General features: G+C 46.0%; 1 protein-coding gene across 6 annotated transcripts in view; it reads right to left on the bottom strand.

Moving 5' to 3' along the window:
• ADCK1 (aarF domain containing kinase 1) overlaps positions 1-25684 on the bottom strand; it is a 93731-nt gene that overhangs the window by 38598 nt on the left and 29449 nt on the right. For 4 of the 6 annotated variants that reach the window (XM_075103625.1, XM_075103624.1, XM_075103623.1 and 1 more), the window contains exon 4: positions 12308-12511. The exons of the other annotated variants lie outside the window; for them this stretch is intronic. In XM_075103625.1, the coding sequence (XP_074959726.1) occupies positions 12308-12511 (204 nt within the window). The remainder of the gene's footprint in view (positions 1-12307; positions 12512-25684) is intronic. 6 annotated transcript variants of the gene reach the window in all.

The raw sequence follows: 25684 nt of genomic DNA, 5'->3' as shown, positions 1-25684 counted from the left end.
CAGCCCAGGAGGCCAACCGTATCCTGGGCTGCATCAAAAGAAGCGTGGGCAGCAAGTCAAGGGAGGTGATTCTGCCCCTCCACTCTCATGAGACCCCACCTGCAGTACTGCATCCAGCTCTGGGGTCCTCAGTAGAGGAAAGACATGGACCTGTTGGAGCAGGTCCAGAGCAGGGCCACAAAAATGATCTGAGGGCTGGAGCACCTCTCCTACGAGGACAGGCTGAGAGAGTTGGAGCAGTTCAGCCTGGAGAAGAGAAGGCTCCAGGGAGACCTTATTGCAGCCTTTCAGTAATTAAAGGGGGCTTGTAAGAAAGATGGGGACAGAATTTCTAGTAGGGCCTGTAGCGATAGGACAAGGGGTAATGGTTTTAAACTAAATGAAGGTAGATTTAGACCAGATATAAGGAAGAAATTTTTTTACAATATAGGTGGTGAAACACTGGCACCGGTTGCCCAGAGCGGTGACAGATGCCCCATCCTTGCAAACATTCAAGGCCACGTTGGACAGGGCTCTGAGCAACCTCATGTAGTTGAACATGTCCCTGCTCACTGCAGGGGGGTTGGACTAGATGATCTTGAAAAGTCCATTCCAACCCAAACTATTCTATGATTCTATATCTGGCAGGACAGCACTGCATATATGTGAGTATGTGCTACACTGACAGATCCTTCTACTCCAGCTCTTAAAAAAGAGAGAGAGGCATACTCTTGTGAGTACTATGTGGAATGCTTTTTTGTGTATCCTCAGAAAGGGGTGAGGGAAAAGTGTTTCCAGGCCTGGGACAAAGAGCGGGAATAACAGAAGCAGCACTGCACAATCCAGCAGCCTGTCACCAGGCTGCACAGAGGCACAGTACAAAGAAAACATGCAGAGGGCAAAGCCCAGTCCCAGCCACATTCTGCCCAGCTACATCCCTTCCTCAGGCTTTGGTCATAATTACATCGATGCAAGCATGATAAAGTTTTATTGAAGCACAGCATTGCCCCAGAGGAATAGGAAAGGGAAGTAGGAGTGAGGATCTGAGGTGGACATGGAAGTACATGTAGCCTGGCAGATGTGGGCAGCTCTACCTGACTTGAATTCGTACCAAGAATGGGATATAGAGAGGTCACCACATTAGAAGAAAGGTGCTAAGAAGGTAGTAACACCCCGCTGAAGATATAAAGTTCATAAGCCGGTTCCTGGTGCTGACTGTGCCTTGATGGGATACTGAAACACCTGCACAACCAGCAGGCCAGTCCATGCAAGAGGCACAGCTGTATAGCAGTCCACACCACCGAGAACAAAGTGCAGGGACTGAAGAGAAGTTGAGGTAGAATAACTTACAAAGACATCTGTATGGGACCCTGATTTTGTATTCTTCGCAGCCTATTCTCTGAAAAAACATCCAGATCCAGAAAAGTCGTTTGAGAGAGACAACCGCACAGCAAGTTAAATCCATAGCTGACTACCAACAGCATCACTGGCGCTATGCTGGCGAAGAGGTTCTGTCCATCCCCTAGTGACCAGTCATAGAGAGAAAAGTACTATGCTAAGCCAGCCACATCATTTCCTGCTTCCCTCTTGTCAATCTTTCCTCTGAATATCAACCTCTCCTTTCTTCTGTCCATATTTCCCCTACTTTTCATGCTTCTGCTCTGATCCATCTGCTCCTTTTACAGTTTATTATCTGTCTCTTCCTCCTCTTCTTCCCATGTTTTTTCCCTTGCCCCCAGATCTTCTTGTTGGGCTGCCAGGTCTCTGGTTCAGTGGTGTAACTCAGCTGATTTACTCTCCTTAAAACAGTGTCTGCTCTCATGTAAATCACCCTCCAAACCCAGCCTGTGAAATGGACTTGTTCACTAAACTCTATGAATAGGAAAGTAGGCACAGCTGGCCTATTCATAATCAACATAAAAAATAGATTAGCACTTTACAGATTAAACATTATCGTTTTAACAGTTAACATAAATCAACTACACTTACAGGGCTAGCATTGCTGCTGCCACTGCAGGGTGACAAGCATTGCGAAGGGAAGGGCTGCCAGTTCAGGGTGCAGTGGGAAATAGGTCATTTGTCTTCCACCTTGAATGTAAGTTCTCCTCTGGCACCCCCAGGGTGTACTGCTAGAGTTTGTTACAAGGAGAAAAGTGGTCTAAGGAAACAAAGGTAGGGGGTTAATTTTGTTTAATTCACATGCATTTCCAAGCAAGACAGAAACCCACTATTCTGGAATCAGAATCCAACTGCCTGATTTCCCTCCACAGGGCTGATGCAGCTCAAAACCAGATGGAGCAACAGAGTCAGCTCCTGGAATAGGAACAGGACAGGGAGCCTCTGAATACTGACTGGTATCTAGCTCTGCTTCCTATAGTTCAAAATCGCTGGGCGCCTATGGATGAGGTAAAGCAGTTTGGTGGATTTTATCTAATGTAAGCAGAGGCACCCATCTCAAAAACACCTCATCATAACCTCGGGAGCCACCTCACCAAAGAAGGGCTGAGGACTGAGATCGACTCCAGACATGCCTCATAAGAGCAGAGCCAGGAGAGAGTAGCCCTGAGCCTGCTACTGGTCAGGCTGCACCCTCTCTTTCGTTGGGTACAGGACACTAAGTCACTGGAGATGCTCAACCCAACACACTGTCATCAGTGTGCTATGGTTGTGTAGTAATGGAGAGATAAGGCCCACAGAACCAGTACAGTCCATACCCTTCCCTTTGTCCCTGTTCACTCACGGAGAATCATTCAGTGTCTCAGCCAACCTGTAATTCCTGAGTTGGTCCTGATGATTGCAAGGGCCTTTAACAGGTTACCCCATTAAGAACCAGCCTCACAGCTCTTTCAAACAAACAAACAAAAAAATTAAAAGAAGAAGAAGAGGTTAGGTTATGGTCCAAAGGACAAAAGACAGCCTGGGACAGGAGGCGTGGGCTTAGAGGTTTTCTTGGCAGCCAGGGCAAAAGCACTAGCAGTTCACAGAGGAGAGGGCAGTAAAAGTTACATGGAGAAACTTCTTTAGTATAACCCCTCTTAACAAGCCCTGGTAATTTTCATTGCTCTAGCCCCCTTCTACACTTTCTGGATAAATGGGAATAACAGTTAATAGACCTGAACCAATCAGTTATATCCACTAAGGTGTTTGGCAAAATTAGCTTTGTTCTCCACTCACAACTGATACCATCTCAGTTTCTTTCATTATCTGAAATGAGCCAACTAATATGTATTTCCTACTAATCATTTGAAATTTGGAAGGGTTGGTGCTCAGCAGCCTCTTCCAAGAACTTGCCAATTTTAGATGGAGTGGTTATATGAGCTTTGTAAGGGAGAAACTTGTGGGTTTGCTTCAGCTGAGCTCTCCTGGCACAAGCAATAGGTCATGTGAGTTTATTGCTTCAGTTGTCACAGACAGCTTCACAAGTTTGGCTCTGAACAATGTATTCTGTAAAATGAAAGCACTGCAAAGTTTACAGCAAATAAGTGCAAAATGTTCTTAATGTTCACAAACATAACTTGATTTCCAAAGGGAACATGAGAAAACTTCCCTTCTGTCAGGCTGGCCTGCCTACTAGGGACTGACACACTTTGCTCACTAATGGTGGAAAGACCTTCGAGACCCCTGAGATCCCAATTTGTGCTTCAATTCTCAAAACACAAACACATGTTGAGTTCGAGGCTTCCTATGAGGAGAATTTCCAATGTTCTCACCCATAGCAGCTTTTTCACAGGGAGGAAAACCTCCAGGCAGGGTTGAAGTGCTTTCCGTAGCTCTGCATCCTTCCATGAAATCACGAACTCTCTCTCCTGACACTTCTCCTGGCTCTTGTGATCCCAGAAGTGCCACAAAACAGCTTATTAGATCACTGTACATCTTAAAAATTCATAAAAATGCTATGTGTCTATTCTGTGTATTAGGAAAATGCAGATATGTGAAGGTCGGGCCCTATAACTCCATATTTCATCTTATGTCATTTCTTTCATCTACAAATAACCTACTGCCAAAAGTCGCCAGACTCACTGCATCATGCTTTCATGGTCCCAATGGGTCAAGAGCCAAGTAACTGGGCAGACATAAAATTCTGAAAGAAAACAGGAGATGCTAACCAGGCAGAATCAAGCAGGATATTAAAAGATCAGTGGGCAGGCAGATGACAGGATTCCCTGCTCCCTCAGAGGAAAATCAGGCATACTAAACCCAGCTGTGTCTAGAACAGAGCATCAAGTAAGAATACTTCTGAGGGTATCAGCAGCAGGCTTTGAGACAGAAGCCAGTCCATCTACATGGCAGCTCAGTGTTTCTGCCTCTGCCCAGATCCTGCTGTGTCATAAATGCACAGAGATTGCTGAGCAAATGAGACACACTCCATGTTTGAAAAAAAGAAAGTCCCCATATGCAAGAAAGCCACATAAGGACTATTAATCCCAGTTACAGATAGCAATTTTCAGTGATTATTTGGAACTTGAAGAGTTACCCATGTGCTGATAGGTGGTTTCTGCCAATGGCCAGGGCACTGCTGTGCAGCACATCCACAACCTCCACAGGACATGGACACCAAACACAGCCCAACACAGCTGTGGTGTCCATTGCCAGCTAAGATTGATTTGCACCAGAGCAACACTTTGGGTGTCATCAAAACTCCAGGAAAACTATACTGAAGAGAGCTTACCATCTGCACAGAAGACACTGTGAGCCAACAAATTCAGTGCAGGTATGTCATACGCTAACCCCCATGCACCTAAAGAATTTGTAAATTAAAGAAAAAAATATCACTAAGCATGCAGATCAGAACTACTCCTTACCAGGCCATTCCCCATTACATTTTCTGATCTCAAATCTTTCACTTTCTTGCAGAAGCCCCCCAAAAATATCCTTCAGAAAATCCACTGTCGAACCTCCTATATTGTAAGTCTTAACTTGAAGGAAGTCAAAGGAGATTACCCTCTAATCTATCCACAGAACCTTCCCTCTCTTAGGCAATGGGGCTTAGAGCACCCAGGAAGAGGCTGCCACAAGCAGGACTCAGCCAGATCCTCTCCCAGGGGATCTGAGGGAGTGGACTGAACCCTGTCCCAAAGCTCCCCTGGCAATAAGGACACTCGGTTGTCCTTGTCATGACACCAAGGGTTAATAACGGTGGAGCTTGCAAATGGAGCGAGCAGGGACACAAGGAGCAAAACAAAGTAGACCACCTGAACCACACCAAGCTCCCTGTTCACCTTCCCCATTTGCACTTGGTAGTGCAGCAGCAGTTCTGGGCAGCTACTGCCCGCACAAGGGCTCAGGGTAGAGGCAGCCGCACTGAGATCAGCCAGTGACTGGGGCCTCTTACCAGAGACAGGGCAGGGACAGCACAGAGGAGGCTGCAGCAGCAGCAGGACCTGCACAGGCAGCCACTCCTGCCTTTCAGTTGACTAATGCGGGCCCATTTGTTCTGGTGACATTAATGCTATTCGCCATCCATCTCAGACTCTTTAAATTACCTTTTTATGGCCAAAATCCTTTTCATAATTGATAAAAATCTCTTTTTTATACCCTGAGTTATTGAAAAAAATGTGAAGTTTTTTTATTCCTCATTATAGTTTTAATACAAATGTGTTTTTTATTGACGGCTGTTTGGAAGCCCTGACGGGCCTACTGAGAGTGGCTCAGAGGGGTGGGAGAAGGGCCAAGTTATCCCATCCCACTTCTCAGCCCCTCACACTGTCAGCGTAATGGCCACCACAGCCCAGCCACCACTCCGGTGGGTAATGGAGGGTGGGTAATGTCATGCAGGATGAGGAGATTTCCTGTGATGGACGTAACACTGCCATAGCAGGCAGAGGAGGCTCTTACTGACCTCAATCCAGTTTCCCCGTGTCTGTTAGTGATGTACACGTGGGCCAACTTCACAGAGCACCCCAGCACAGTGTTGCTGGAGCAGGGTACTTAAGAACAGAACCAGGGTCACAAGCTATGGGAGACCTGGGTGTTCAGCAGAGCCATTCAGCATCAGACCCACAGCCCCAAGCAACCACGAGAGAAACCATGCACTGACTGTGCCACACATTAGTGCTTTCAGCCAGAACACTTGACCACAGGGCTGCGCAACACCAGAGGAAGCAGGCACGCATCCTGGCATCCTGGATAGGTTAGACAGCGCTGCCAGCCTGGGAAGAAGCTTCCTGGGGCCACAACAGGATCTGCAGCATCGTGACCTGGAGACCTTCTGATCTAGTACAGTAAATGAACCTTCTCTAGGGCAACATATGGAGCCAGCTACTGAAAGTGGCTCACGTTCCCTTGGGAACAACTTGGATGCTGTAGGACATGTAGAGCAATACCCAAAAGCCTATTGAAGGCTCTCCCACAGGGCCGAGCACCGCTTCAACAGTTCTGCAAATCAGGAGTAAGCATATGTCTTGCCAGAGCTTAAAATGCTAATCAACAGCTCCAGAAGGAAGGGAATCAGTCCATCCTTCTCCCTGTCACTGGCACAGCAAAGGCTGCCGTGCTGCACCAAGGCTGCATATAGAAATAGGAGTAAAAATGAGTCTCTTCTATTTCCTCTGTCTTTTCCCAAATTCCAACAGTTCGGGGACAGGGAAGTCTCTTGTTGTCGGCATTAGCACCTTGCTGCGGTCTCATTCTAAATCTTTCCCATGGCAGGTTCCCATGGGCATACGATTTTTGTCAAACAGCATTGCTGTGCATCATTGCAGGGACCATGCTCCCAGGTGTGTATGGGTACATTTCAAGAGTAGATGAATAAAGCCTGTGTACCCAGAAACACTAGAAAACACTTTGTGAACCTTGGGAGCAAATTAAGATAGAGGGACAAATGGCAGCATCCTTTTTAGCCATAGTTTTGCTGCAGGGACAACAACTTCTCAGATGAGGAGTATCTGTTTCTTACTGCACAGCAGTGCTGTCATGCCACGTAAAAGGGTAGGAATCCAAGGAGACCAAAGCCCTTTAACAGAAGGCTGGGTCCCCCAAGCATCACTATCTGTAAAAATGCATCCTGCTTCACAAACCACCAGCACAGAAGGTTCCTCTACCACACGTGTTTTGCTTACAAATCACAGTCAACTCGCTGACGTGTCCTGTCCTGCTCAATCAGGGAGCTCCATTATTGTATGGCTGCAGGAAGCTTCTTGCAAATGGCAAAAGAGTCCTTGAACAACAGGTAAAAGCCACAATTAACTGTGGATGAAAAGAATGGTCTCCTTGGAGGTGCTGGCTAATCAAGCAATTAGAAACTACTTCCCATTACCTGCACTCCCACAAAGCAGAGCTGGACTGACATCCTTCCAAATGACTGTCTTTCTTCAATTTAAGCCCTTTATACAATTTGCCTTCAGCAGAGACAAGCCTTGACCTCTGGGCTCTCCCCAGACCTTTCTCCCAGCTTTGAACAAAGCAAGCACTGGAAGCAACACATTCAGTCACTTGTGTGTTCTCCCTGTGCAGCCTGTTTTGACTCTCAGCCTTCCTGGAGTGCAGCAAACTCACCAGCAATGCTGTAAGCATGTGTGCCGATGTGGATACCTGGGGTCCAAGCAGAGAGCTGATTTCTTGGGATCCCTCAATAGCATCTGAGACTGCTCAGCTTCAGCAATTTCCACTCATCTCTGTGACAGCTTCAACAACTGTTAGCGAGAGGTCAGATATGTGAGGATAAGTCAAGGGGCAAGGAGGAAGGAGAGACCCTCACTCCCACGGCAGGCAAGGCCGGCCCTGTGCGCTACACCAGCCCCTCACCCCCAGGCAAAGATGCAGCCTGGACACAGAGCACCTGTGCAGCTGCGCAGCACAGGTGCCCCACCATCATGGGAAAGACCTTCCCTAGGACCATGCTGGCCTCATGGGGATGCTAACTTTATCCTTGTCCTAACTTCCAACTGCACAATCTCAGACCAGACAAAGGAGCAGGGACCAGAGGACCAGCCTCGACATGAACCTGCCAGAAAGGAGCACTGGGATATTTCTGAAGGGATAGTGGTGAGAAATGGGTGGGGAGGTAATGTCTCCCACCAAGAAAAATTACCTCCAACATGAGTAAAAGCCCAGGTAGAGTATGGAATACACAAACACTCTGAGGGGGAGAATAAGGAGTCTTGGGGAAAAGGTCAGAAAGGTGATTACCGAATGCTGATGTGTGAGGATGGGCTGGAAGCTGATGGGCAACGGGGTCTGGAATGTGACATCTTGCTGTACACAGGAGAGGGATTACAGTGGTGCTGAGCATGCTGAGAGCTGTGTTGTGGCCTACTGGGATGTGCAGATCAGACAGGTGACTGCAAACTAAGAGGTATTTTAGGACTAGAAAGAGGTAAAAAGAGTGTGCTGGCACAGACAGGAGTACACAGTGAAGTCAGGAGATGTCACAGTATCTAAGCTCATTATCATTGCACAGCAGCAGAGAAGCAAGACCCACAGAGCCATATTAGTGACTGCACTGGCCAGTACTGGAGCCAGACAACAGAAAAACATCAAGGATATTTGGAAGAGCAGGGTTGCAAAAGCTGCCAAGTCATCCTGCAGCCACTCAGCCCTATGAGGAGGAATGGTCTGGAATGACCTTGATCAGAGCAGAGAGATGCAGATTTATTTTTGAATGGGGAGAGTTTCACAATAGTCCAATCAGTCTTAGCAATGAGCAATAAGGTCCTCTGAGCAACTTGTCCATGGAAGCCACACACAGAAAGACCTACAGGAAGCCTTTCTGACAGAAACCGCAGGGCTGTCAGGTGGAACTGGCTTGGCTAAACTCAGAGACACTCTGGGTTCTGCACCTCTGCTCTGCGACCAAACTGGCATCACCTACCCAGTATGCCTATATCCCACGGCCACGAGCCAGCCTCTTCCAACAGACCTACCAAAGGGAGAAAATGCCCCTAAATCCCAGTGCTGGCAAAACATTTCTTCCATCATTTTTAGTTTTCAAGCACAATGATTTTGTGCTTTTAAGGTGCAGCCACTCCAAAAATTCATCTTCCAGAGCCTCTCAGCACTCTTTCTCCCTAAATGTCTGGTGTCCAAATTTCACCAGAAGTTTCCTGGCTCTGCTCTGCATACACCTTGTTGAGTTAGAGAGCTTAGCTGAACCAGCTATTTTTCCCTGTGTCATTAATAGCCCTGAAGAGAAAATGACAACTGTGGGGTAGGGAACATACTCATTTTGCATTCATTTTCCATGCCTGACACCATTTCACTTTCAGAACCTTGTTCAAGCAGGGAAGATGAGAATAGAGATAGGAGAGACTCTTTCATTCATTTCTCATCACCCACTCTTATGCACACAGCTTTTCCCAACTGATCCAAGCAATCCATCCAGAACAAGCCCTACCTGTGGCATCTCCACCATCTCCCCAAAAGACTTACTCTATGATCTTGCTGGTGATCACTTCTAGGAGTCGTTGCAAAGGTTTCTTTGTGCAGCCTCTCCCACTGCTGCTACTCATGTTGTCCTGAGAATTCCGCCCACACACCAACCTCTTGTGTACAACACTCAAGAGAATGATCACTTCTCACCATCACTTAGTCAACCCACTATGGCTGAGATCAGAAAGCCAGCATCTGCTCACTACTGATTATTTTTACCCCAATGATCTCTGGTAGGTACACAGATTCACTCTGGACTTAAAACAGGGTTTGACAGGGCAACCCACTAGTCAGCATATATGATGCTTCTCCTTCTGTGTCAGAGCAGCACACATGCCATTTGCCTTTAAATCAGTCCATTAGCTCATGCAGCAGAGCTACATGCTGCAGCTCCCTGTCTCCAGCCATGATGCTGGCCTAGAATGGGAGTTACCCCATCAGCAGGGTTTCAGGCAAGTCTGTGAAGTCTGTGTGGTGACAACAGAGCCATGTCAAACTGCTGTAAATCCACCTCACAAGCCCTCTGCCTTTGCCCAAAGACCAGTCCCATTGGCATGCTCTCCATTTTTGCCAGTTCTCCCACAAAATCACTCCGTTTGTCAAACATCCAAGCCTCTGATAAGCTTCTCCAGAGTAGGTCACATCAGAAGACAGACTATTTCTAATTGACTGAAGAAAAAATGCTTATATACATGAAATTGGCTTTTTTTGATCTTCATGCCCTTTTGCAAGCTCTTGCCTAATCTGTCAGCTTGTCACATTCCTCCCTAGGTACCTCTGTATTTCCAGTTGCTACTTCCCCCATTTGCTCTGCACTGATCCCAACTGTATGTAATCACTTCTTGCCTACACTCGAGATTCATCCAAGAAGCCTGCTCTTGCACCTGATGGGGGAACTAGAAGCCTTACCACTGAATTCGAGAGCAGCAGGGTTAGGCCCAGGCTCTCTGGGAAGATTCCCTCACTGCCATTTTCTCTTCTATTTGAATTCATCTGCAAGTTCCCAGGTGTGATGCTGGTCCCAAGGGGGAAGGTTTCAGGATCCCCCTTTGCACTCCCCTCTGCTCTGACACTCCACCTTGCCCTTCTGTGATCTATATTTCAGCTATTTAAAATGTTCTGAGGATGTAGCTACACTGGAATAAAATTTATTCCTGAAGTAATCCTATTAAATCCTCTGGACTCCAGCAAAGACAACTTTGGTGCATTAGGTTCCCCAAATCTCTTTTGCTTTTAAATACCTTTATTTGGTACCTTGTAACTAACAGAAATGGTCATTTATCTCTGCTTTTAATACTGTCCAGTTTCAGCAGCTCCTTTATTTTTATATATGTCATTCTCTTCATTTCTGTCTTTTATCATCACTATCTTACTCTCATTAGTATTTCCCCTCTATCCTTTTCTTCCCATTTCTACCTTTTTTCCCCCTCTCTCTGTCTCTTTAAAATTAAATATTGCCCAGCACTGCCCATGTGGGTGGAATGAATGCTAAGTGGGAAGGCTGCTGTGGAGACTGGATTTGAGCTGCCTTGCTGAGAATCAATGAGGCATGGAGGGCTCATCTAGTTCCCAATAAGCTGAAAGAAGCCAGGGAGTATCAGTGGCAGCTGAACATGCACTTGAGGGAAAAGAAGCGGGCCCACCTCTGAGCACCTGGCTCAGCCTAAGAGATGCCACACAAACTGAGCCAGGACCGTGGTCATTTAATGGGGGCTAAATTCAGGGTGACTTTCCGTGGCTTCTGCAGAGGACATTGCCGGATAGAGGCCCATGGAACAACAGGGGTCTGCAGGGAGCAGCTAGCCTGCCCTGCTCCATCTATCCACTGAGGTATGAAACATAGCTGGTACCAGCCATGCTGCAAGGATGCAGCACTGAGAGAAGGAGTATCTTGCACGTCAGACATTAACCCTGTCATTAAACTGAGAGGAAATACTAGTTGTCCTTCTCAACTAGACAATACCTAGACCCTAAAACTACACATAGGCAGACACACCCCATCCAAATCTGCCCGTAATATACTCACATTAGGTGCAAATACTTCACTTATGCCATCATGTTACCCCTATACCTCCTCACCACACAGTCACACATCCCAGAACACCCCAAAACACATGTCCACACTGCTTCTATTCTTCAGTCTCCTGTCTTCCTCCCCCTCACACCCACCTTCTCTTCAACTGCCTTTGCACACTCTTGCCTCCTGCCTCCCTCTCATCATGTCAGTTGTGATCCTTGAAATGCCTCTCCTCAAACTTGGCTGGAGTGTGAGGGGACCTCTTCTTGTAAGGGGCAGGATTCAAAGTAGCAAAATGCCCTCTCTAAATGTTGTGGTGACTTAAATCTAATGAACACAGGCACCCACCTCTGATCTCAGTTCTGTGGGCTGCTAAGGGTTAACGGTGACACAAAATCCTGGGCTACTGTATTACCTGACTGCAAGCACCAAAAGTGATTTATGCTATTATTTTCTTTGAGGGTTAATTAGGGGCTCGAGAAAGTAAAAGGCTGTCAGTGCTAGCTGGAATTGGTCTAGTGCAGCTAGGGGAGAGCAGTCGTCCCTCACAGAGCCCTGCTAATGTATCTTTGTCCTGAACATCAATATCTCCATCTCCCACCCCTCAGTGTGGCAGACAGCCCTCCATCCTGACCTCCAGCAGCCCTGTTAGTCTTGGCATAACCTCTGAGGTACGCTGCTCTGATGAGCCCTGCCATTTCCATCTGGCAGCCCTCACACCCTTAACCCTCTGTTACTTTCTCCTTTCCTAAGCTTGCCATTAATGCCCAATGGACAGGGAAAATTCACATGGCATTCTCCCAAGGGGCAAGGAGGAGATATGTCCCCTTGGTATCTCTTGCAGCTGAGAACTACCAGGGACCTCTTTGCTCCTGGTTTCCTTCTTTTAGCTGCCCAGGGCTTGCTAAGGCCTGAGAAGCCAACACAGGCTATGGCTGCCCCTACCTCTTTGCCCAGATCCTCACGGATGACTTGCTCAATCTCCTGCCTGGTGCTCTGTGGGGCCTGGCTGTGCAGCACTTTGAGGGTGCGGGTGTACTCCTCAGGCAGCAGGTAGTCAAGCGCTCCCAGGTGCTGTCCCACCTTGATGAAGGTGCCTCGGTTGGCACAGCACAGCTCCCGGAGGCGCTCAGCAGAGCGTAGATGCACCTGCAGAGAGACCAGAACGTCAGCCAAGCCCTTTTGCTGTCTGCTGCGTGCACACACCCACCTTTTATTTGTCCAGTATTTAAACAGACCTGGGATTTCCCTTCTTGATTTTGGGCATCATCATCTCATGTGACACCTAAGTATTAGGACTCTGGCTTGATTTAGAGGGACTGGACCAGACCAGGACAAGATGCTCCAGAGTATAATGGGTTTTACCACTTGTTTGCACAGGCACCATGATCAGTGACGGCACATTAGTTTTTGGCTCTGTCCAGGGCTACATCCTTGCACAGAATAAGATGATGAGCCATAGGGCAGCATCAGTTTTCACTGCAATGCACAGTTTGGAAACCCTTTGCCAAAAGACAATAGTCAGGACCACAATCGTGCGTTAGACTCTTAGTGTAAGTGTGATGAATTAAAGTGAGAAGAAAGCCACAGACACCTTCCCAGAAACTTCCAGGAACTTGGAAAAAGAGTCTGTTAAAAATCAAAACTACAGATGTCTATTTGGCAGTGAGGAAGACAGTATGTGGGCTGTCCTTCATCCTCTTCAGCTCACTCTGACACACCACAAGGGGAAATTAAATCCCTCCAGTCCAGCCAGGTCTTGATCTTACTGCTTACATTGCCAACAAAGTCCACAGTGCCAGTAGGTTTAGAAACTAAGAATTAGAAGACTTGCCAGTTCTGCTCACATTGGCCAAAATGCAGCCACCAAATGATAAAACCCATCACCGACCACTTGCCTGGTCTGGATTTCAGCTCCTGAGCTTCATTCTGCCTCTCAAGAACACACCAGCCACGACATCCTTCAGTGACAATGATTTATTCTGCCTTTATTACTCTCACTAGAAAAGCCTCCTGCCAAGGACACAGCTATACTCAATATTCTTTAATAAATTTCAGATAAGTTTACCCTGATACATTAATAAAATCTAAGCAAATCAATGACAAAAAATAACTCCGCACCCATCTCCTGTTAATGCCTGACACCTAGCTGCACGGAGGCTCCCAATTCCTCTGGTTTCTGTGTCAGATGTCACTGAAGGTCAAACCCTGTGCCTGCAGACCTCATCTGCCCAAGATCCTGTGGTGAGGGACTCCACCAAAAGCCTCAAAGTACATGACAGAAAGGAACAACACCACAAACATGCATGAATACCACACACACCCCCACACGCTCCCCATTTAGTGGCTGTCTTTGCCCTCCTTGCAAAGCAGTGCTTTCACATCATGGGACAGGGTGTCTCACATTTGGGAATGCATCAGGGGACAGACTGGGTGCTGAGCTGCAAGTGCACAAAACACAGGCCTGGGGGAGTGTGAGGAGAAAGCCTAATGTGCAAGTCTCACACTCAGTGCGTGAGACTTGGCAGCTTGATGCACACATACGCACACACACTCCTAGGTGGGCGCACATGTGCAAGCATAACTCACGCTAAGAGAGTGAGTTTCCCCCAGCATACTGCCTGCTCAGAAGGACTCACAAATACATAGGCAGAAAATAACACCCACGAGCATGCCTGAAATCTCTCACGTTATTGTGCTGCATTTTACACAACAGTTTTAAAGCTCCTGCTGTAACAAGCAAGCCTGCGCCCTGGCTGTTTCCCTGCTCTCCTTCCCTGTGTGCAGCAGGGGCAAAAGCAGGCCAAAAGGGGACAAGAAAAGGAAGCTGTGAAAGAGGATGAGAGAGCAAGAAAAGCTGTGAGGGACTAATGGGTTGAAAGAGAAAGGCAGAGGGAGGGAGGAAGCCAGAGCAGCTGGGTAGTTTGTCACAGCACCAGGAGGACAGCCCATTACAGGCAAACAGCTTTTATGCAGCTCTGATAATCGCCCTCTGCCCAGTGCCTCCAGCCGTGGAGGAAAACCCCTGCCAGCAGCGAAGGAAAAGGGGAGCAGTAGCTGGCTGGCTGCCCCCGAGGTGTTGACAGCCACAGCCCAGGGCACAGGTGGGAAACAGTGGCAAGGCTCCTTGCAGATGTGCTCCAAAAACCCCAGCACTGAGCACAGGCCAGCAAAGGGTCCTGCAACCTCCCACAGGCACAGCTGGAGCCCATCAAATGACTCCAGGCTGAGGCATGGCTCAGAGCAGAGCAGCTGCACCCCTGGGGCTGTAGCGCGGTGCTGGGCATGAGGCTGGGCAGCCAGCTGGAGGTAGAGGTGGTAGCTGGCTCCAGTGCACCTTCCCATCCCACACAGATCGCCAAGGGAGATGGAAAAAACAGGATGGAAGACTCATGTAGCTGAAAACGCAACTGGCTGTAGACACACTTGGATGCAGGGTGTATCTTCATGTTGGTCACGGCTGAGAAGCAGGCAGAAATAGCTCCTCTCTCCTCTAGCACAAGGAGAGAGGATATTTTGGCCCTCCCAAACTTACCCACCCTGTAGAGAACTCAGTTGGCTTCATGGACACAGCAGTCCAGGCCAAGAGAGACAAGAGCATCCTTACAGAGGGCTCCAGGAATAAAAAAGCACAAAACCCCCATGCACAGCATACCTCCACCATGCTCTCACAACTGGCTTGGCTAAAACTCCTAAGAGACAGCTGTCCCGGCTGGCTGGCCAGACCAAGGAATGCCAGCTACTGCCCCTGCTAGAGAGACTGAAAATGACCAGGCAACCTGTCTCGAAAGAAGGAAATCTATCTGTAGCTCTACATTTTATAAAACTCCAGCCCTCAGTAGAGGCAGAAGTACAGTGAGAATGAAGCAGAACTGTGAATGCAGCTTCCAAGGTCTCTTTTCTTATGAACCAGGTCAGGATTTTTAGCAGAAAAATGTTCATAACACTATCTATTAATTGCCTGGATCTTCCCAAGCTAGGTCACAGTCCAGATGCAGCACTTGTTTCTCTGATAGATGATGCTATCCTAATCATAGGCAAAGTAAGAGTGCCACATTCCTACTATTGTGTCTGATACTGTTGACCCATGTTTCTGTCCTACCTTGAAGAAACTGCAGCATAAATGGAAATGCCCAGAATGTCTCAGAGCTTTTCTCCAAGAAATCTTACAAGATATTGCTCTTTGTTGCATAAGCAATACCTTGAACATTCTTCTTATCAGGGAAAAGAGCTGAGAACAATGGCTAGTTGGACAGGGAGCTGCTTGCATGCAGCATGCCTAGGAGCACACTGCAGAGAAAGGAAGAATTTCATGTACCAAGGATTACCAAGAATAAGCCTCCCTCGGGAAGCACTTCAGATCACAAATGCTATCTGAGTGTGTACATGGTTCTCTCCTCAGTCCACATGGGCATCTCTTTCTGTCTCAAACCCCTTCCCCGAATTTCAGCAGGACAAATTCTCCATTGGCCCACAGCATGGCTGTCAGACTCGTGGTTTACCTAAACCCTGGGTAGATTGGGATTAACACTGATTATTAAAATTGTTCCATATGGGCCATAATGGAAGTAATAACTGTCAGGTATGGAGAGGAAGCACCTCTGGGATGAAGCACATACTCAGCAAGCAGAGCTGCAAAGGCACATTTTTTAATTTACACTTGACGTACAAGGAGACCTCAAGTAATTTTGATGCTTTTGAAGGAGCCTTTACTCACAGAGACCTTGGCAAAGAACTGCTCTTCAGAGCATCAGACGTGCAAGTGTCTCAAAATGGCAGTTGCTAATCTGGTCTTAAAGATAAAGAAATTAATTTAGCAGAAAATAATATATACCGAAGTTAAAATATACTGGTGGAAACTTGAGCATCTGGTGTCTGGTGACAGACCTAGTGACAAAAGGGCTCAGAAAGGCCACTAAAGACTGTAAGGTAAGTGGTAGAAGGCACTCCTCATATGAAAAATCCTTCAGAAAAGTCATTCCAACCCTGAAGGGCGTACTCATAGCTGGCAAAATGTGAAATGAGGATTAGGAATGCAGAGAGAAAATTTGAAATGCAATTAATCAAAGACAAAACAAACAAGTCACCAGAAATTCCTGATGATGAGTGCTGCCTCCAGGAACACTGCAAACACAGACATCTCACAAAGGACAACAAGCTGGATTTCACCCAGAGACAGGGTTAGAGGGCTGCTCCTCCTCTCGCCTCAACACTGGACAGCACTCTTGTACAGGTGAGCAGGAACAGCTCCATGCCACATGGTGCCCACTCACATCCAACCTACTCCCAACCTGAGAGGGAAAGAAGGCACATTCTCCTGCTGCAGGCAATTCCCTGCATGGGGCAGGACGCTGAAGGGAAGCCTGCCCACCACTGCTTACAACAGAGATACAGTCTCCAAGACAGTATTTCAAGAAAGATGTCTCCAGAAAATACCTTGAAAACTCCAATCATATAAACCTTGCAGATTAATTCAAAAACTAGCTGAGATGCTAATAATCATAATAGAAAGGGGATCACACATTAAAACTGTTAGCTTCCAGAGGACCAAAGGGGAACAAATGTTGCCCTGTATTTAAGAAAAATCCAGAGTAATCTGGGAAATTATAGTTTTACAAGCTTTTATTCTGTATAATATTCTAAATTAGTTGAGACAATAATTACAGAGAGTACTAAAAATCATCTAGCTAAATGTAATATGCCTGAAAAAAGCTGACAGGGATTTTGAGAGGAGAAAAAAAAAAAATCATTCTTCACCAGTCCACTAAAATACTCTGAGCATGTTAATGCAATGGTCAATAAAAGAGAAAAGGGAGATATTTATTGGAACTTTCAAATGCCTTTCAATAAATTCCCTCACAAAGAGTGAACAGAAAACAATAATTGTTGGAGAAGATGTAAGGATGCTCCTTTACATCACTTGCTCATTTTATCCCATTCCCGGCTCAGAATTCCCACTTTGCAACACCAAGCCCAGCAGTACAGACAGCAGCAGTGGGGGACTTTCCAGTTAGGACAAGGCTGCAACATTTAGTGATGTTTTTACCCCAGCTTAATTTCAACCTGCTCTGAATTCTTTTAGACAAGGTGATACTGCAGAAGCGCTGTCTACATTAGCACCTGCAATGCTGTTACTTCCAGTGAGGCTGAACTAGCACTGGAAACACTGAGAAATGTGATGAAAAGGGAAACAGGTACAGGCAGCACCCAGAAGGCAGAAGAGGCTTTCTACTATAAATGGGTTGACCTGCATAACAGTTAAAAACAAACAGCAGAGTGTCCCATTACACCCACTCTTACACAAAGGTTTAATTTCCCTGCTAGTGATCAGGCAAAGGAGAGAACGGTACAGTGACAAAACTTCCATGAGATGCAACAGAAATTATTCACCACTACAGAAAAATAAGCCCTGCCAAGTCCCTACCAAAGACCGGTGAACAATCAATAGACTGGCAGATCACCATCAGCATAGGTGGCTGCAAGGTTACACGTATTGGAAGGTGCAATTTATCCTGCCTGCACACACTGATGGGCCCTAAATTAACTATAACCACCCAAAACTTGCATCACATTGTTGTGGAGGGCTCAGTGAAGGCACCTGCTCAATGCACAGTGCAGGTCAGGAGAACCCAAACAAGCTGTTTGACTGTGTAAAGAAAGGAAAAGGGTAAAACATTAAAGTATCAAAATGCCATTGTATAAATTGAAAGCACAACCTCACCTTGGATTCTGGACAACTCATCACAAAAAGAGGTAAAGAAGAAAAAGACAGAGAAGGACAGGGAAAAATGATCATGGACTTGAAAAGACTCTATAAAAAAAGAGATTTGAAATATTAGGGGACTGTTTAGATTAGAGAGTTGATGTACAAGAGAGAAGAGTTATATAAAATAATAAAAAGAAAATCTCCCACACCTATTTCCAGCTCTCACAAAACAGCAAATAATAGGACATTCCACAAAGCAACAACCTTTCTTTTTTTACCATCCCATTTTGCACAGTACAGCGCTAACCAGTGGCACTCACTGTCAGAGGACAGAGTAGCCAAGAGCTTAATGAAATTCAGAAAGGCTTTAGACATTTATAATAAAACAACCATACCTGATTTTATATGGAGCTTTTCATCTCTAAAAGTGCTTTTACAAAGCTCTTTACAAAACTCAGGAATGTTATCCCCCATTTTACAGACTCATAAGAACATTCCATGTAATAAAATGTCTAAAGGGCTTTAAACACTCTTGCTCAAGGCATCAAGACAAAAATTACCCTATTGATCAGCCACAGTGAGAGACGGAATGAAAACAGTGCACTGATGCTCCCAGCATCATTAAAGTCTTTAAAGAACCTATTTGGTGTATCCAGCTCCCATATTCCGGTTAAATCAGTCACCACTTCTGCTGGGGTTCAACCTGCTTCCAAGGATCTTCTGTATTTACTAAATTACCTGCCATTGCCAGGACTGGGGACGTTGGTGATGGACTCCTGCTTTCTACCCATGGCACAGCAGAATTGCTGCTCATGGTCTTTCATATTGAACCTTTGAGATGCTGGGAAGTATCTTGCAGCACACAGTGTGTGGGAGCATCCCAGGCATATATGTTGTCAGCCATCCTGGACAAGCCAAGTGTGCCAGGGATGCCTGAAGTAGCAGGAGACTGGACTGGAAGAGCCAGGCTGTCCCTTGGACTCCATACAGAGGGAAGAGAGGATGTCATCACACCTCTGTAGTGGGTATCCCCAAAACATGGTAAGTCAGGGAGGGAAAAAAGACATATCAGAGAAGATAGGAAAGGAATTCAGCCACAGTCCTTTTCTGTGCCACCCCTGATAATGACAGGGTCATATGCACATGACTGGTAAAACTATGGAACAGCTTTAGATGACCCAGGACAGCACAAACTGGAAAGGAATGAAAAAATGTCCACCTCTATTTAACACAGTGACAGACTGAAATCAAGTGCCATGCCAAAAGATCTGTGAAGTTGTTTAGGAAATATACAGCTACTGGTGAAGTGAATAGGGTACTTGGGAACTTTTAAAACAGCAATAGAAACCTAGAACCCATTGCAATGACAGTGTAGTTGCATCCAAGCAGCTGTTATCTCCTCTTTCAACAAATCTGAATAAGCATACAGTTAATACAAGCTACTATAGCCTTCACTAACACTGTCAGCCTGGTAATCAAACTGACTGACAGCAGGGGTGCTGCAAGGAGAGACACAACTCTAAATGGAATTGTTGTTGCCTCCTTTTTGTACTATCTTTCCTGCCCACCTTTTACAAAATCTCGTTCCTATGCTCACCAGATATTTCCCATTCAAATGCTTCCTTATACCAATACTAACTGATCATACTTTGATCATGGACAGATCCACATCTTTGGAATTGGAATAACTCCTGCTGTGATGTACCCTATTATCTAATAATTCATTATTTGTTTGTGTAAGTTTTTATAACACTCCTAAAGATTTACCTATGGGTCTCTGCCTCCCCATTTGAGAGTAGGGCATTCCACATGTTTCCCCTTAGGCAGGTACATTGTTACCTTTTCAGACCTATACTTTTTTAGTTAGCTCCCTTTGGTGCAGATCCTGGTTAAAAAGGAATCCCCCTAAACCTCAGTTTTGACTTCCATAGCTCAAAATAGTCCTAGCAGATATCAAAATCCTTCAGAAATTCTAGCACAACAGTAGGTTGCCAGTGGGACAGCCAGGAAGTGAGAAAGAGAGCTTTGTAACTTGCAAAGGATAAAGGATGGAGATGATCCCCTAGACTAAAGTGACAATTTCTTAGCTTCTCAGCTTCACAAACATGGGAACAAGGAGTCACACAGCTAGCAGGATGGCCAGTGAACTCTGTACAAATGGAAGGATACACAGTGAGCCTGCGTCAGACAGCTGAAATCTGGTGTTGGTGCTGGGGCCTGGTATGACCAGCGCTAAAGGCAGATGAAATTAAAGCAAACACATTTCATGATTTGTGCAAACCTTCCCTGGAGATCAGGAGGGGTTTTTCCAAACCTAGGCCAGCCCATTTCACATTGAACAGATGTGCAAGCTCTCACTGTCTGAGCCACCAGGCATCTGAATTTCCACACACAAGCACACACAGACATTGACCTCCCACCTACACTACACATACTTCCATGCTCTTCCCACGAATACCCTGATTCACAACATGGTTCCTAACAATCCGTACAGGTCACTAAGGGGTGGCCTAGCAAGAAACCCCTAGTTTGAGATGGCACTGGATTCAGGAAACATTTATGCTGGGCTGTGGTCCGTTTCTTCAGCCAGTCACTTCCCAAGCTGCTCTGAGAGAAGGAAGCAGTGTTACTCGACTGCAGCATGAAGCACCAGCAGTCACCTTGCTTAAACTCTGCCCTTGCTGGCTGGTGTATGCACAACCAGTGCTGATAGTCTGCTCGTGTTCCATCTTCATTTTGCTCCAAGCTTGGTCATTTGTGCTCTGATTATCTCTCATTACTGACGACCTTGCTGTAATAAGTTTTAATCTGCCTCTTATTAATTAGAAACATTTTCATTAGCCAGCTCAATTTTAGGTAAATAGCTAATAGAAGCAAGTGAGCTGCAATTAGTTATCTGTGGGGCAGTTCAGGAGAAAAATCAGAAGGGAGCAGCTGTTTCTCCTCTAGACACCTCTGTGATATAATGCACTATGCTGTCTAAGTCTCCTGAGCAGGAAGGACAAGGAACACAGAGAAGGCATGGTCAGGCACAAGGGGAAAATAACATGCTAAAAGAACCAGGACATAGCACTTCTATGGCTATGGCATGACCTGCCTATTCTCTCCCACTAACAGTTGCAGATCAAACTGCTGAATACGGGAATCTGGGAGTCAAGTGGAGTCCTCTACACCTACAGACATCACCTCCAGTGAACAAGGTTCTGCTCTGGAGGCTGTTTTACCCTGAGGGGAGCCCTCTCCATAAGACAGTACTGTGACTGCACAACACGTACTTTACACAGGCTCTCTTTTGGGGCATGTACACTCAAGTGAATGGTACTTACGTATTAGGATAAGATCAGACCAGATTTGCATGAGAAGGAAGGACCAGACCTATGTATACACAGATGTATAACACTTGCAAAGTCGGCGCACTTCTGGGAACCTGCTCAGCACCCTGCTGTCCTGATAGGGTTGGTATACAGAGAGACCTGTCCTGTGCTTTTTTGCAGAGCACCCATGGAGGATAGGAATCATTCAGCAGCAGGGCTGCAGAAGGCACAGAGACATTTACAGAAGCCACAGTGAAATTAGGCATGATCCATCGTCTCGATCCATTGATCACAGTGCCTGCAGCTCCTGTTATGGAAGCAGGTGATATCATAATAACTTTGACACAGTGCCTCTCAAAATCTTGCTAACAAAATTAATTCAGCTCAGCTTGGGTCAGACCACATGGGATGGCAGTGGAAACAAGCTGAGGGCTGTAAAGACACCATCTTATATGGCCTAGTGTTTAGCTGTGGTGAGGGGCTGCCAGCCATCAGTCCTATTAAGCCCTGGTTTATTTGCTATTTTCAGTTGCTATATGGAACAAGATCAACAAAGATACGTGTTACATTCAGTAGTATTCCCTAAACAGGAGCTGCTGACACACCCTACAGAAACCTTAAACTATTGACTGAACAGCAAGACATGCTGTTCTGCAGAAAATTGACCTGAAGGGAGAACACTCCCCAGACAGCTATGCCCACGTAAGGAGACCCTGGGAAGGCAGTAACATGGGAAGTGAGGGCTGATCCTGGGCTGTGTGGAGGGTGGGGGAAGAGCTCAAACAAGGCCACAGTAGGAATTAGCTGTCACTGAAGCTCATACAGTTATGGCTATGTACAGGAAGGCTTTGCATCAGGAAGAGTGGTGTAGAGATGGTTTCTTCACTTAAAAAAAGGTCTGAAGGCCCAGATAGAGTAGAGAGAGCAAAACAAACAAGGAAAAGTACATCAGCAGCTACTGCAAGACAGATGAATGGTATAAATGAGAGAGTTTCATGATTTGTCCTCAATAATAAAACCAGACGGTGCCAAGAAGGCTGACCTGGTAACATTTTCCGACTACTCAAGAGGTCAGACATTGTAAATGGGAAGGGAAACATACAGGGAGTTACTAGGGTTAGTGAAGAGGTGGAAAATGAGATTAAATGAGTATCAAGGGAATCTGTTCAATGCTGAATATTCCTGGCCTTCAAAGCAAAGGATCCTAGCAGCAGAGATGAGGATGGGCATCTGATCGTCTTCTCCCTTAGTCCCCACACCCCATCCTGCAGTAAAATGGAGCTGGAAAAGCCATGGAGTCCACAGCAAGCACTGACAGAAGATACACTGAAAGGTGAGGTTTATCAGGATGCATGGCCCAAGCACAGAAGGAAAGATGGAGAAAGCTCAGCTAAGTCTCATCTAGTTCAGCAGCTGAGGGTCAAGACAGGGTAGCTTCATACAGTCTGCTCTCCTAGTGTGGGTGTGCAGGGAAGAAGGAAGCGCAGAGGCAGCCGTTGCAGCTGGAGGGGAGAAATCGTCACATCCACTTTGTCAACGCCAAAGAATCTGGGCTGACATTTTTCTCTTCACAACAGTTGAATCCCACCCTACCAGCTGCACGTCACAGCTGACCTCCAGTCAGGACCTATCTGAGTCAACATCAGGCAATTAAACTGTGCAACAGCAGCTTCTCCACCTTGTACATATGCAACTTCTCTCCTGCCAGGTCACTCCAACGGCCAGGGGAGCAGAGCAAGCGGGCTCCCTCTCTTACAGCCACACAGACGGGCACCAGCGTTTAGGTTAGTCACAGAACCCAGAAAGAAGGGTTTCCACTGCAGCCTCTCTAGAGATCTCAATGCATCCCCTTATCAAACTGACAGAGGCAGATTCCTTCCCCTTCTGAGAAGCTCTGACTTTTAAAGAACAGACCTCTCCCCATATGAACAGGATGCCTGAAGAGGAGAGAGACAGTAACACATGAAATACCTAGAAGTGATTAAATTGGATTGACAAGGAAGTCAGGAAAGATAACAACCATGGGATTATGCTGTCAATTCCAAAAAACTGCAGTGACTGTCACGGCACTACATCCAACAGGTCGAGAGTGGCTGTGGTGCCAGTAAGTCATCTTCACTGGCAAAGTGCAGTTCTGCTTTAGAAAATGCCTATGTTGGGGAAAAGAAAAGGAAAAAAAAAAAACCACAACCTCAAGGAAATGTCCCCTTGTTACTCAGCAGGTCTGTTGCCTTCTGGATATCAGTCAGTTGCTGACTTCAGTGAAATATCTATATATAAAAATTACTCCAGCTTTTTCATCCAGTTAACACCACACAGCTCCAGACCAAGAAAGGCAGCCAGTGTCTATTAGCATCCCAGCAATGTCACCACTATGGGAGACTGAGCTGGTGTCTCTTCTGATTCATGCACAATCAATAGACTTGTTAAACTGCAATTAGAAGGTCAGATCCTTCCTTGCAGCCACTCCTTTGCTTTCTCACTGAAAACAATAGGTTTGTGCAAGTGCCAATGGAAGCAGAATTTTAGAAAAAACGGGCTTATGTGGGTGCCAGTGAAGGTAGCGTTTGGCCCACTGAATCTTTACAGCTGCTAGGAACACAACAGAAAGAATCTCTATTAGCTTTGAGGGTGCCACTTAAAAATAGCATGAAATAACAATTTAATAAAGAAAAACATAAGAATATTTGACACAGCACCACACTGAGATGAACAAAAGCAGAGCCCAGGTGAGGCCGCATGTTGGTTATTCATTATCCTGATTAGATTACTTTGCTCTCACAATAAGCAGAAGGAGTTACCCTCAGCAGTACCAGAAGCAATTGCCTTTATTGCAGCTGGTATCACAATGAACAATATTGTACATGTCTCTCCTGCACTTGGCCGTGGCTCACCAAGGTTGTGAAGGGAATGAGATCATCTTTATATACAGTTACGTATTCAACATTTTGCCCTTTCCATTGCCAGTTGTTGAGTCTTCCCCCTCATCTAAGAGATGAATGAGAACATCCATGCAGCAGGGATGCTGCATTTGTAAATGTCAAACATATTATAAGAACCTAGAATAAAATAGTAAAGCTGTTGGATGCCTTGTCTTACTATAATTTTAAGAAAACAGAGTGTCCCTCTGCTTGCAGACTCACTGTCAGCCATTATTTTACTTACAAGCAATTGGGTGCAACAGGAAATATTATCAGTGCACGGGGAGTTAAGCCAAGAAGAAAAGGAGCAGAAAGCCTCCACCTCCAGGTTACCTAACCCATCCAGGATCAAAGTGACTGGTCAAGAGTCTTTAAGAGTGGTTAGGCCCAGGAAATAATAAAGTAGATTCCTGCTCAGTTGCCTGTGGAGGAATACCCCTACCCTTACCCCACCCCTCCTTCCAGAGAAGCAACTACAAATAGCAGGGAATGCGCTTTATCAGGTGGAAATCTAGGGTAGATTTTTTCTTGATATATGAGATGGTGATTACCACAGATCACCTGTGCAAGTACCCAAAGGGGCAGGGTAAAGAAAGCCTGGTCCATCACTACCCAGTTACAACTTCTTTGTAGAAAAAAATGCAAATCGGTCAGTGCTTACCACAATTTAAAACAGAAAGTGCCATCTAGAAATCCAGAGGTTTCAGTTTGAATCTCACGTGAGCAGAAGTCAAGGTTCCTTTGTCAAAAGGGAGAGAATCTGGTGTAAGAGGTTAACACTGAACAAGAGAAAGCAAAGATGACACTGCCTTGGAGGTAACAGGCAAGAGACAACCCTCCATCAGCTGTCAAAGACAGCTGATTTCTAATGTTAACTAGAAGGTAAATAGTAAACTCAAGACACAAGGCCTGTCACAAAGGCAATCAGTACAAAACCTGACAGAAAAATAATGTTGACAAAGATCCTCCAAAGAATCAGACCTTGCTGGCAAAATACAATCACTGTGTATAGTCCCCAAGACAAAATTTGCACACCAAAAAGGACCATAGAGAATTAGCACTACACAAGGTGGGCGTGAAGCAAAGCAATGAAAAGAAATCAGATGCTAGTAATTAAAAAGTAATGCTATCTATGACTTCTAGCTTCATATAATTATTTTATTAAGGCATTTACATACTCAACACAGAGATACAGAAATCCCATGAAGAAGGATGAAGTCACAGTGAAACAGGGAGCTGATGTCCGCAGGCAGGGGAAGATGGAAAATGGGATAAACACGGTCTTGGTTTGGTCTCTGGAAAAAGGTGGAGCTTAACTGTTGTCTCATCAAGAAGATCATGGCACAAAAGGGCACTGTGCACTGATTACCACAAAGAATGT

Source organism: Phalacrocorax aristotelis, chromosome 9 (genome assembly GCF_949628215.1).
Source record: "Phalacrocorax aristotelis chromosome 9, bGulAri2.1, whole genome shotgun sequence".
In the NCBI taxonomy this organism is placed as follows: Eukaryota; Metazoa; Chordata; class Aves; order Suliformes; family Phalacrocoracidae; genus Phalacrocorax; species Phalacrocorax aristotelis.
Note: the sequence above shows the minus strand (reverse complement) of the source record. Positions and strands in the feature narration are given on the sequence as shown.